This window comes from Hippocampus zosterae, chromosome 16 (assembly GCF_025434085.1).
Source record: "Hippocampus zosterae strain Florida chromosome 16, ASM2543408v3, whole genome shotgun sequence".
NCBI lineage: Eukaryota > Metazoa > Chordata > Actinopteri > Syngnathiformes > Syngnathidae > Hippocampus > Hippocampus zosterae.
The window spans coordinates 9135862-9149563 of record NC_067466.1 but is presented as its reverse complement, the minus strand read 5'-3'; the positions used below and the strand labels follow the sequence as shown (position 1 = coordinate 9149563).

The following is a 13702-nucleotide window of genomic DNA, read 5'->3' as shown; positions in this document are numbered from 1 at the left end:
AATAGTAACTATCTTGTGGTGCAAAAAAAAAAAAAGTGAAAAAATTTGCTCGATTTTCATAAAAATCGGCATGTTTGTACCTTCATTTTCGATTACTCATCCCTTTTCAGGGTCATGATGACACCTCGATGAGGGTGAGAGGCCGCTTACGCTGCATCATAGTAAAATTTGGGGTGGGAGGGGTCCCGCCCCCTCGCATAAACGTGCAACATCTGTGCTGAAAAACAACAAAACACACTATTGAGTTGACTTTTTATTGAATAAATGATTTTAAAATGTAACAGTTTAAAACTACATTTTCTTCACATCCACTGCTTACATACTCAGATAACCCATCTATGTATATATTCTTTCACCCACCCCACCACAGTTGTATTTTTTTTTTTAAATGTTGCTTGTGTTTTGTATCGGTTTTGCTTTTTTTTTCCCTGTTGGGGGTCTTACTATCTTGATAAAAACGCCCGTTTCAAGTCTTACCACACTAACAGCAATTCAAGGAGAGGAAAGCTCTAGTTCTACAGGGGGTGGGATTTTTTTGTTTTGTTTTTTTAGCTTTCCCGATTCTTTTTTTTTTTTTTAAATCTCCATCAACATTTTCATGTTACTAAAGCAGAGTAAAAACAAGATTCCAAAATCAAAATGACAGAAATTAACATTGGTATGAGGAGTTACGCCAGGCAACCCTCTCAGCCCATCAGGCCACTGGAACTAAAAAAGTTCATTTTGTACAGTGACACACCTTTGAAGTCAAGTGTCTCAAAAATTCATAACATAGAAAACCACTCAAATAATTTTGAAACTAGATTCAAAATATTCTTTTGAAAAGAACTTTTGATGTACAAAAACAGTCAGTTTTTTTTAAATCTCATATAGTAAAAAGTTTCAAACAAGTTTATTGTAGTTCTTATTTCATTTGTCATTATTGATTTTCTTTTTCTCCAACTACTCATCTACTGTATCAGTGCGATTGTACACCAGTGCAGCTACTGGGTCCAGAGTAAAGAAAACTGGTTTTCATTTTTAATGGCATAAAAATAAGGGGGGGGAAAAAAATCCATCTTTTATACAAAGTATAACTGCTGGTCTTGTGGGGGGGGAAACATTTATAAACCCATAAAGCTACGAGGCACACCATGGGAGTTTCATTTTTTTTTTTTGAATTAGAGCAATAACAACAACAAACAAAAGTAGAAAGTAACACATTTGCAACCATTTTAGACCATCCTTGATGCCATGAACGGCTTCAGAAATATTTTCAATGACAAGTCATTGAAACATAGGGTTGCTTAACAAGTCCAGACAGTTGAGCGATCGATACTCACACGCAGACACACAAACGAATGTTTTTCATCAACTGCAGATGTCTTTTTTTTTTTTTTTTTTTTTGGAAGGACAGGAAGTCAGGCTTGAAGAGCAGCATTTTGGACATGGCCGCTAGCATCTTTGGTTCAGTCAAACAGAACATGAACTTCAGCATTGCGCTGAAAAACAACAAGCTGAACTCTGAAGCCTCCCTGGGGAGCCGACGCACACACCTGCTACACCAAACTACGAGGAAAAAAAAGTCCAATATCCAATGAGGTATCAATGCTTTGAAATTGTTCAACAGTACACAAGCATTGTGTCATATGCAAAACTCTCACTTGGGCCTTCCGGTTGGGTTTGAATATTTGGACTTGTCATTTCACAAACGATTCAGCAGCTAGAGAATAACAGGATGTGCTCAAGAGTTGTTGGGGTTTCACTCGTAAAAGCAACATCCAACCTACTGCAAGTGGCAAACGACGCATCAACATGTGAACAGACTACACCATGACGTTGGGCCATGGCGTGTTTACGGGTGGGTAAAAAGAGGTGGCTAACGTGTGACTTCTTGTCCTTTCAAACCTGCACGGATGTTGACACTGGTAGGGACAACGTACGGAAAAATAAAGAAAAAAACGCCTGTTAAACAGATCTGCATATTTCAAGGAGAGTAAAGGTAACACATGTAAGATTCTCTCACAACAGATCTCAGTTGAATGCTAACATTACATTCTGTAGTCTGCTGCTGGGAGTCATCCCGCTTCATTATATGTGAAGGAATATCCGTTTTTCCCATAGGGAACTCATCCCAATAGTTACCCACAATGGATTTGATGAAAGCAGGGGGCTACGTTTTTGTTTCCTTCAATGTTAAAATGTGCCACATTTCGCAGCCATGTATGGAAGAGAAAATCTTACATGTAACATCTTTCTTTTTTTTGATGATATGATGGATGAGTCCGCATGACCAGTCACAAGCTGTGACCACCCCAATATGAGGTCTGATAGCACCATATTTGTCTATTAATGCTCTTAACGGTTCATAAGAGTGTCCAAGCATAATATATACTGTATATCATGGAGAAAACCATAGGTCTCATACTCATACATACATGCAACTTAACACATTGCATGTGTACAAAGACATACTGTATGTTTAAAGAGCATGGTCAATTTGGTTTTGCAGCAGATCATTTCCGGTTGTGCCGTGATCAAATGGAGCAGGAGATTGATGCTCGGTTCAAACTATTGGCTGTTCTTCCCCTTCTTTGACTGTCCAAAGGGGGTGGAGCGCGGTGGAAAGTGTTCAAGTGGCGATGGACAACAACAAACCATCGACCAATCCAGAGGTGCCATGATTGGAACGGGCAAAGTCCGAACCCCACATGACGACAAGAACCGAGCGTCCTCTCCTGGTCCATTTGTTGTTAACGCATTCATTTAAGGCAACACAACTTTAAAACGTCATTTCAGGTGAGCTGTGGATGGGGAGTGCCAAAAGCCCTTGACGTTTTTGCATAAAGAAAAAAGTTGACGAATCTGCCAGTTGGTCAAGGCTGTTACAAAAGATGTTGGTCAAGTAACAAGAACCTCTCAAAAAAAAAAAATCCAGTCGGTCAAACCAAATCAGTCTGCAATGTGACACTAAAGCCGCAGCGGGTGCGCATTTGTGTGGACGTGACGCGCATAAACAACAGTTTGACAGGAAAAGTGTTCTTGGGACTTAATTGACTCCAAGCCCCCGTGTTGCAGACATTCTGTTCACTCCAATTGTGTTGTATTTACACAGATGACAAAATGGAGCGTTTCCTATATAGAATGTAAGTGATACCTCTCAAAATTAAGCTATTGGATATGTCATTATATTTAGAACGCTGCATCTTGAATGGGGAGACGAGGTTTCTTCCGGTACACAAAGACAACATACAAGACATGAGAATATGGCTTTAAAGTTTCCCGGTCACGTGGCTCCCTAGCAGTAAACCACTTGCGCCATTTGAGAAGATGAAAAAAATTATTCACCGCACACATCCTTCCTTGACCGATGTAGAAACAAAAAACATATGTACAGTGATGGAGAGGTCTACCGCAAACTACCAAATAGCAATTTGAAATCCAATAATTCAATTCACTGTTTCTTCACTTCGGGGAGCTAATAATCAATGTCGATATCCACGCACAAATCCATAAACAAAAATTGACAGCTCAAGCAATGAATGCAGCCCAAATGTTACTCAGAGGGCATCACTATCATGTCCTGTAGTTGACGCTTTTGGCATATAAAAAGCCCAATGCATCATTTCTTGACTAAACTACCAGTCTACAAAGCCAACACAACCTCAGCATCAGTCTTTTGTCCTTCCCGCCATTTTCTTTTTTTTTTTTTTGAGAGGGATCAAAGTAAAGACAACTCGGCCATTGAGAATAACAATTGCCCCTGCTACATGGTTGGTATAAAGTTAGGAAAAGAAGACAAAAAAAAGATTAAATGTAAAATACTAGCAAAGCCCAAACAATTTAATAAGCAGGGTTAAATCCACTGAAAGAGACGTCCTTCCATCCACAGAATCAAACACCTATTTAGGCTTGCTGAGCAGGCATGATAATCAAGGTTAAAATGTTAAGAATACAAATGAAGGGCCTTTGTAAGCTGCAAAAACCACAGGGCAAGAAAAACAACAAAAGGAGCCGATTTTTCTTGCCGCGATCAATTGATGCTTTGTAGCAGACCGTTGCCAGGTCGACGTCTTGGGAGACAGCCAGCATGGCAACGGAAACTATCATCATAAAATGGTACAGTAGTAGAAATAGCTAGACCAGGAGGGGGCGGGCTCTCCTGGGAAAAGGTCTGCGGAGAGGTCCAATGATTGGTCATGCGGCTCGCTGTCAGGAATAATGGTTGTAGGGTGGAAGAGGGTGCCCGATGCCATTCTGGTAGTGATGATGTTGGCGGTGGGCTATGTATTCCGCATAGCCCATTGTCATCTTCTCGCTACGGTACCTAAGAAGGGGAAAAGACATACTTTCAGAACAACTTCTTTGAGTGACTTTATTCTTTCACGTTACAAAAACAAACATGACTTTTTTATGGGAATACATCTGTGACGTGACATGCTTTTTGTCATCTCGTATCAACAGCCGGGAGGAGGTAGACATATTTTGGGCATATGAGGCAACGCTCCTCCATCTTCTCATTTCATGGAGACACCCACTGAAGGTGATGTCACGTAATTTTCCGTGCATGGTAAATTAACCATCCGCATGGCGGAATTGCTACAATCGCAAATGTTCACTTAATGTTTCAAGTGGGATTCAAATCAAATTGAAAGATCACAACTCTGAATCAAAACAACTTTGCAGATTCACGGATGACGTCAGTAGTCTCCCTAGAACTCTCTCAACGAAGTCATGAAAGCCAGACTCATCACTGACACAGCAGTATATGAGGTGGGAGGGGAGGCTGGCTCACTTGCATGAATCAAAGTCCGCCCCCACCTAAACAGGTTCATGGTGTGAAAAGCACACAGGGTGTGTAAAGCGTGTCATTATCTTTTGACTGTTGTGGTATTTTGACAGAAGCGTGTCACAGATGTGTCCAGACACCCAGTAACTGTTTGTAACCTGTGTGGGGAAGCGGATGTCCCCTTTACTGTCCGTGCTTCATGCTGGTAATCTGACGTGAGCTTACCTGGTTAACTTAATGGTCTTCCTGAAATCATTTGTGATGGGAGCTTTGTAACCTCCCTTTCGTAGTAAGGAATCTATGGTTTGAATGTGGTCCCAACCTACGGGAGAAAATTGCTTCGTTCCATGAATAAGAGGCACACAGGCATGATATTTATCCATGATCCCAAGTATGTTAAGTGACTTCAATTTTTCATTCAGGTTTCCATCGACACTTAACTCCACTGAACGTGTATTTTGATCGTTTGTTAATCTTACATTATATACAGAGTGAGAAAATTGTTGGTACGCCTCTGGTAATGACATTTAAAAATAACAACGGTCACATTCATTTACTGAAACAGTAATTACTTGAAACCCTTTAAAATAGGCAAATTGACTGATTCGAAGTTTGAAGACACTAGTGATGCTGATGAGAGGACACGCCTTAATTTAACACGTCCCTATGGTCAAATTATTTTCAACATTTTCGAGTGGCAACATCGTTGTTGTCCGGGCCTGTTTCATTAGTTTGTGTTTTGAGAATGATTCTGTTGCCTATGTTTCAAAAGCCCGACTTTCATTAGTTACTTTTCAGGAAATTTGTATTTTACTTGTCTCAGTTTCAAGAAATTTCAGAAACCATGGTAGGTTTTTCCTTTCATTAATAGAGAGGGGTACCAACATTCCCACCTGTATACTATATGTATGCCACCGGTGTTGCCAACTTAGCCACCTTACAGACCTAAAGGAGTAATTACCTTCAAAAAATACACAGTATATTTTGTCACATTTTTTATTACAAGAAATTGAAGAGCTTATAACAAGAAACAAAAAAAATCTTACCTTGCTCCTTTGCAACCTCTGGCAGGTAGGTGGCGGTGCGCTTTGATCCTTTCTCATTGAAAAACTCTATCCTAATACCGTGAACACCCACCTACAAAGACAAAACAGACACTAATTTAGAAAACTGTTTTTAGACAGAATCCATTCAAAAATGACAGTGCGACTCATATTGCCATCCTCACAAATACTGTGGCACTCACCTCCCAGTCAAGGTAATCACCGACGTCTTCAAAGTTGGTGAGAAGTGACACTGAGCAGAAGAGGCGAGGCAGCTCATCCCTTGTCATGGGGGGGAAGCGGCTGTCTTTAAGGGCACTGCAGTCAAAACAAAACAAAGAAAACACCATGAGCATCCAACAGATTCACATTTTGATCACATCTCTCCATTTTACTCCCAAGGGATCGTCAACACAGTTTGTTATGTAAAAACTTAAGTAGGGTGTGGTCATTGGAAATCTGGACACAATCCCAGCAGGCCGACATGGAGACTGGAGCTATGTGTTTGGAAAATCAGATGACCCAGATCGGTGACTACAAGTGGAGAAATTACAAACAATGCGTTCATAGACGCAAAGACAATTTTAAAAATAGATTGTTCTAATACATAAACCCAGCAAACTAACAAAAGGCACATTTGCACGATGGAATCGACTGCAATCTTCAAGTTATACAATGTCTGGTACATGAATACCGAGTATGTTCCCAGAGATCACGTTGTTGAAGGACAGCTCTTACCACATGATTTCCCGATTCGAGCAGATCGGTGGATATAAGGCTAGAACACTATAACGAGTACCCAAATCTTCATATCAACGAAAGACAATAAAAATGCGGCCTGGTGAGAGTGGTGAGCACTGCTGCCTTGTCACAAGGTCGCCGGTTTGCTTCAAACTTGAATCACTCAAAAAAAAAAAACTAGTTCCCCCACTGACTAAAAAAAAAAAAAACAACCCAGTGACGTCAACAAGTGCTTTACTTATACAAGGCACGCACTTCTCATTTTACTAAATAAATAAAAGAGGAGCTTTCTGTCCAATTCACAATATTCCAGGATACAGCACAAAGTATGGTTTTTCGCTGTCGACAGGGATTTGAGGGCGCCGCGAATTTTCGTTGCATGAACACCGCAACATGTACAGTAATGAACAATTGCAATTGTCATATTGTGTCTGTAGAGTATTTTTTTCAATTACATTCTACTCTTTACATTCAATAAATAGCAAAAATGACTTCGAACAACCGATAGACATTTGTTAATATGACTCACCTGGTAAGCGTGTACTCCCTGAGTCCTGAGTGCAGATTCATGGCAGAAAATGTACCTATACAACCCCTCAACCGCTTGTCTCTGCCTATTTTCCATGTGACAAACAGCGGGCTGAAAAACAAAAAGAACAGTATACATGCATTTAAATGGGGATTTGTATACTTTTTGGTGACGAAGGAACAGATCACTGGCCTGTAAAAAGGTCTGTTGAAATCACGGTGCTCATAAAAAAAATAAATTAAAAAGGGTGGGGGGGCGACTGAGAAACAATTTGCACTTGTTTGGGTCGTTGTCTGCGAATGAAATTTGTAAAAGCAACTGTGAAAATGTAGAGTGAACGCCGCTGGTACATCCAAGCGTGCACATCTGGCTTCACGTGACTGAACGAATAGAGAATGCCGTGCCACAAATGCTCATCAACGTGCGCTATTCCGGAAGAACGGTAACTCTGATCCAGGACTGCTTGTGCTTTAAACAATCGATTCGCTTCATAGTCAATGGCACAACCCACAGTGAATTGTACACTTTAAACTTTAAATACTAAGATTTACTGGCACGTGCCAAAAATGATTCAGCAAATGCTCATGTGTCATACTTGGCTACCGCCACAATTTTCCATAAAATGAGCCAACAACCAAATGTTAATTTGAAACTCTGCGCGATCGCACTTTCATGGTCAAGTCTTACAGTTTGACCCTGTCCTCATAAAAACAAACTGGGTCCATGAAATTGAATTTTATTCACACCAGGTGAGATCCTTGACTGCTGACCGACAAGTACTTACAATCAGAACACGGAATTCAGTCATTCATGACAAAACATCTAACGCCCAAACCACACAATGACGCACTTAACATGATTACACAGACGACATTATGTGCTGTTTATTGAGGCTCTTTTCTTACAGTGAGCGCTGGGACTTGCAGGGAAAAGGTTTAACTACCACGACTACTGAGACATGGCCTCTGTTGTCCTTCAGTCTTTCATTTGTGGGAAAGTCAGCGGATATTCCTGTTTTGAAAGGTAAAATTAGTCATGCTTACAAGGTCTGTCAGGGGGAAACATTAGGAGCCGTGTTTTCATGAGGAATGGGAAAATATTGTATGGTAACACCCATTTGTTGATTCCAGAAATTTAAGCTTGTATGTAACAAAAGCATTAAAAACACTAATAATCTTTGTTGTATGTGACAGAATAAACAAACATTTTATTGGTTTTACTGTATTACAGCTCTTCCATACTGATTGGTGTACACACAAGGGATGCAGCGATGCCTATAACAGTGTTGGTTTTGGTGCAGATACCGCACGTCTGTATTCAGGTTAGGAAATAGGGTCAACACTAATGCACAAATACCACTTTACCTGCCTGACATAACTTCAGGCAGGTGGATTAATCAACTGTACACAGGTACTCTGAGATACGCATAGATGACAACATTTGTTTTAAGCTGACTAGAAATTATGCCCTGCAAAATAGACAATTCTGAACTCCAATCAGACCATCTGTAAGCACCAAGTTTCTTGGGCCCCGCTGGCGCTGCTCCGGCCGAGCCAGCCGTGCGCCCGTCACAAGGTCGTTGCAGCAGAGGATGTAAAGACAAGCAAGCGATGGTCTGACTCTGATAAAACATCACTTCAGATGGTCAGTCACAGTTTTATTTGGGTATTCTTAACTCATTCACTCCCAAAGACGTATTTAGACGTCTTTTCAGACTTGGTCTAGAATTGGCTGGTACTGAATGAGTTAAGAAGCAGTTTTGTATTCAAACTCACTTTACACAGAGGTCACATGGAATGGGTAATACAGTAGTACCTTTTCCAGGTTACTCAAAGCACTTAACACTGACTACTTATTCAACTACTGATGTAGCAGGAGCAGCGGGCTGGTTCAGTATCTTGCTCAAGGACAATTCAACATGGTCACAAGGGCCGGGGATCTAACCCACACCCTCTGGGTTTGGAGGCGGGCCACTCTACTACCTGAGCAATCCACATTCTTACTTATTGCACAGCAGACTCAGGTTTTTCTGTGTGTCTTATTTCTTCTTTATCCATGTATTCGTTTTACAGACTGAGAAACGACTTAACTAAAATGCCTTGTTCACAGGCTACATTTAATGAAATGTCTCTCTGCAAAACATGCTGTTGAAATGGACTACAGTACAATCTATTTACTTATTTGAGTGACACATTCTGTGTTTTGATCAATATTTGATTAGTTAAAAAAAAAAGCATTGCTAGACATAATGGCACTATCCAGTATCGGTGAATACCCAGTATGAAAAAGTCTACAGGCAGTCTTATAAATATGTGGTTTGTCTGTATTCAAACACTCAAATTCTATTCTACTTTGGGACTCTACAACTTCATCACAAGTGCTTTACTGGGATACACTAATCTAAAGGACACAATAGGGTTTGGGTTTCTTTACAATACAGTCAGTAACCTCTTACATTCATCAGCAACAAGATAGAGTAACAGAAAGCTAGTAATTTAACATTTCACACATCATTCGACAATCCATGATAAAGTATTCCTGCTCGTGCACTTTTGGTCGAATTCATTCCTGAAAACAGATGCAAAGGATTTTGAATAGCTTCTTCGTGATGGTAAACCATTGCAGACTCAACATATCAGATTACGATCTTTGAATGGGGCGTGCTCAAAAAATGTCCGAAGATCATCGTTAGCTTGGTCATTACGGCATTAAAAAACTCCAAACGATTAAAACAACGATTGACAGTTAACTAGACTTACTCAGGACTGTACATACTCATATTAGACAACATGTTGAAATCGGCAGAGCTTAAAAGTGGCCATGTAATCGGCAAGAACCATCTTTCTTTGTTGTTGACGCTAACGGTAGTTATGAACTCTTTGATTCCACTATACTTATCGAAAACAATACTAATGAAAAAAATATAGATGAATTTGGCGATTTTAAAAAACTGCACTTTTAATATATTGGATGCTAGTTAGCAATCAGTTAATAGTTACAATCTCATTAAGTGCTTCCTCGTCGAGCAAGTGGCACCTCTGAGCGAACCAAAGCAAGCTCTGAATGTAGCAATGTGGAGTTCATTGAATGTGGAGCTAACGGGATTAAAAAGTGCACGAAGGCTAAGCGTGAATATACCGTGGTTTGATATATCAATAAAAAATGTAGGCGTCTGTGTGCGAATGGGCTTCTATGTGACTGAATAAATTACAGTGCAATCTTGCTCGTTCCACCCTTTTTGTTGAGGCATGCTAATAATAGCTAGTAGCCATCAGGTTTAGCTACATTAGCCGGCGATAAAAGAGTTAAAAGGGAACACTATAAATTGTGTCTGGAAGCTACCAGATATACCGGATAAAATATTAAAGCTAGTCTTTCGCGTGTATGAATATTAGTGCTCGTCAAATTGTTTTCCAATGATTTCACGATGAAGTAGTATAGGCCAGTCAGTAAGGTTATCTTCGACTAGGCCCAGAATTCCAACTGGCCACAGTCAAGAGGTTTTCACATTAAAATCGTTCACGTCAAATAATTCTCAGATGTGACAGTTTGTGTCCTGAACTACTCGGACACAAAGGCTAGGAAAGCTGCCGATTAACACATGTCTCGTGTCAGAAGAGCAGTTTTCTTTTGGGCATGCAGCAAAACCAACAAGACAATAAGTTGTGACTTACTAGGGATCGTTTGTAAACCTGGGTGTTCTTGGAGGTTGGTATCCGTACAGATGGCAATAGAGCACGTCAAAGCAGAAGCAGCACATCTCCGCCGAAACGACCATTTTTCTGCCTCCACTTCCCGATCCAGGCCCTGGGCTAAGATTCGGACTGAGACCGGATGAGGTGTAACCGGCCGGGGCTGGCGACAGAGTCGACAGGGCGCTTGTGCCGCCGCTACCACTATGACTACCGCCGCCGCTAACGTTACACCCGGGTCCCCCCAGGCCGTTCGCCCTGCTCACGTTCGGCGCTCCTGCAACAGTCGCCGAGGAGCCAATCCCCAACTCCGATCCACAATGTCCGGTTCCTGCCACCCCGCTTCCCGCCCCCACCCCGCCGGGACCCCCCGACCCGGGCGATCCCGACAGCTTCTGCTTCTTCACCCCGCAGCACCCGGCCGCCATCTTGGAACAATCTGCACCTACACACCGCTTCCGACCCATAACCGTCACCGCGGGAAGGGTGGGGGGACGCCGACCACACGTACAAATCCCTATGCGTTGATACGTATGGCGGACGATTCCCTACTCCGCTGTCACGCTGAGTTTTTTCAAGTCGAACGTCGAAATGGGCGATGTGGTGAGAAAGACTGCAGTGTCACCCTAGCGCTGCTTTAACTAAGCGTGACTTTACAAAGCGAACACAACCATTTTTTCCATATCGGTTTGCTTCGAGCCCAAGCAATACAGTCAACACGACACCCTCCGAGGCTGTCAACTCCGTTGTCAACAAGCATGTAAATTTAGGCCGCGTTTGACAGAAGCCGGGCGGTCCAGATGTAAAGCCGACAGGCAGTGGAACCCCACAGCAAACCTCTTCAACTGGAAGCCTGGAGCTCATGTACGACGTACCCATAAAGCTTCAGCACCGATTGCGCACAGTGTCGTGGACGCTCATTCCTATTCCGCCAGCTTGTTTGCTACTGCCTAGACAACTTCTAATTACACAATACTTCGGTGGGATTCCAGACGCTGGGACCACGCAGACTAAAATGGCATCTGTCAATGCGGGGCTGCCATGGCACAATGGACCGCGTCGGCGCAGAGCAAGACATTTCAGGAACATTAGCGCCCAGTTTGCACCTGCATCACGGTCTGCTCTTGGACCTGACTCAACAGAACCCCTAAGAACACATCCGCGTCAAACGCCGAGCGGAAAGTTTGCGCTAAAGGTTTCTCTCAAGGCTGTCATCCGTTTAAGTGGGTACATAACGAAGCACATTCTCGTCCTTGAGCCGTTCGAAATCCTCGCTGCGCACCCGTCTCTCGACTGCGACCATTCGGTGCCGTTTGGGTAAAGAAAGTCCCGGTGATCGGTCTGTGGGCACAGGCGTCGGTGTCGCTGGTACGACGGAACCGGATTCAGGAAAATAGGTTGCGTCCCCTTGGTACGCAGAGTGCGCATTCTTTTTGGGGGGGCTGGTGGGGGTGCGAGTTAGGAAACGCGCGTTCCTCAAAACAGCGCGTCATTCTTAACTTCCGCGCACGTCTTCGCGCGCGTGCACGAAATCGGGACTAAAATGTATTCAATACTAAAATATTGAGGATCTCGTCTCACTTTGCTCACAAGCAAGCTTAATGTGAAATCTGGGCCTGTTTAATTGAATGCAAAACGGCTATACTCACAGGAAGCCATGACTTATTCTGCTGTATGAATGGCAACTGACACGTATTGTACCTTGTGCTATTTTATGGAATAAATGTTACGTCGCTATACATCACTGGCATAGATCAAACAAACATTATTACTTTAGATATGAGCTGTTTTGTGCTTTTGACTTGCTTCTGGTTGTTTCTTACCATGCCAGGTAATGTTACTTTCCTTGCTTCTGGTTGTCTCTTACCATGCCAGGTAATGTTACTTTCCATTACCATTGCTGGTATGAATGTCTGTGTTACAGTTGATTCACACATTGCTTTTTTCATGTAAAAATATACTGTCATTCAGCTTTTCATGCAAAATATATGCTAGTTACAATAAAACTTGTAGGAAGTAGCTAATACATTTTTTTACAGTTAATGGACGCTGCAGCTTCGTGTTTGCTTTCCAAAATTAGCTTGTGGAAGACGTGCACATTTTCAGCATGACGTCTCTGATCCACTGGTGAAAGGACACTTTGATCCTCTCCTCTTTCATCGATAACTGCTTCAGACAACAAAGTGTATGCAGAAAAGTGGTGAAGGTTGCACGACTGTCTGTGTCCTATGTGTTGTGTTGTGTTATTTTTGTTATTTTGACTTCAAAATGGTGCCGCGTGAGTGGCTGCCTTTCCAGCAGCTCCTATATTTTGTTGTTCTACTTCTTCCTTTCATAACTTTGCTGCTGTGAATCCGGAATTTCTCCATTGCGAGACTAATAAAGGTTTCCTTATCGTATCTTATCTTAATATTACTGAGGATGGGGCGAGATGAAATAAGTTCTCTTTTTCCCAGTCCTTTTCAAGTCAAGTTATAAATAAGTATTGAAAGTTTATTTTGGTTGTCTTGTTCAGGCAGCACGGCGGTCGACTGGTTAGCATGTCCGCCTCACAGTGCAGAAGGTGGGGGTCCAGTTCCGGCCTTCCTGTGTGGTGGTTGCATGTTCTCCCTCCCGCATGGGTTTTTTTCTGGGTACTCCGGTTTCCTCCCACATTCGAAAACCATGCATGGACCAAATCTCCTCTTAATGTACTGTATATTCATGTACCGGTAGTTATATAGCTGTAGGCTATATATACACATTACTTATAGTGTGTATATATGATAATATGGCATCCTTGAGTATATAACGTATTGACATTTTACAGAGTAACTCATTAATCTCATTAGGTTGCACTGGTATACAGTACTTGATGCTGTCCTGTGACTGTATACATTTTGTACCAAATTAAAAGAACAAATGTACTTCTCTAAAAGTAATCTCCAGC

The 13702-nt window shown here is 42.0% G+C and overlaps 1 protein-coding gene across 2 annotated transcripts; it reads right to left on the bottom strand.

Annotated features, from left to right (window-relative positions):
* Nucleotides 1–1739: 1739 nt before the first annotated feature.
* On the bottom strand, nt 1740–12206 carry ammecr1 (AMMECR nuclear protein 1). 2 transcript variants are annotated; one of them, XM_052047424.1, is made up of 6 exons: nt 10756–12203; nt 7082–7192; nt 6015–6129; nt 5815–5905; nt 4994–5090; nt 1740–4306 (listed from the first exon to the last, which is right to left on the bottom strand). In XM_052047424.1, exons 1-6 carry the CDS (start codon nt 11238–11240, stop codon nt 4192–4194), a joined length of 1014 nt encoding a protein of 337 aa, XP_051903384.1. In that variant the 5' UTR covers nt 11241–12203; the 3' UTR covers nt 1740–4191. The 2 variants fall into 2 exon arrangements, with proteins under 2 accessions (XP_051903384.1, XP_051903385.1); XM_052047425.1 differs by lacking the exon at nt 4994–5090 and having other exon boundaries at nt 10756–12206.
* Nucleotides 12207–13702: the final 1496 nt, after the last annotated feature.

Bases quoted from the DNA above. Each gene is read 5' to 3' on its own strand.
- ammecr1 (XM_052047424.1), bottom strand. From the start codon at position 11,240: ATGGGTCGGAAGCGGTGTGTAGGTGCAGATTGTTCCAAGATGGCGGCC. The intron at 5,906-6,014 runs GTGAGTGCCACA...TTGTCTTTGTAG, and splicing joins GTGATTACCTTGACTGGGAG to GTGGGTGTTCACGGTATTAG. The intron at 5,091-5,814 runs GTAAGATTTTTT...TTTCTCCCGTAG, and splicing joins AGAGGTTGCAAAGGAGCAAG to GTTGGGACCACATTCAAACC.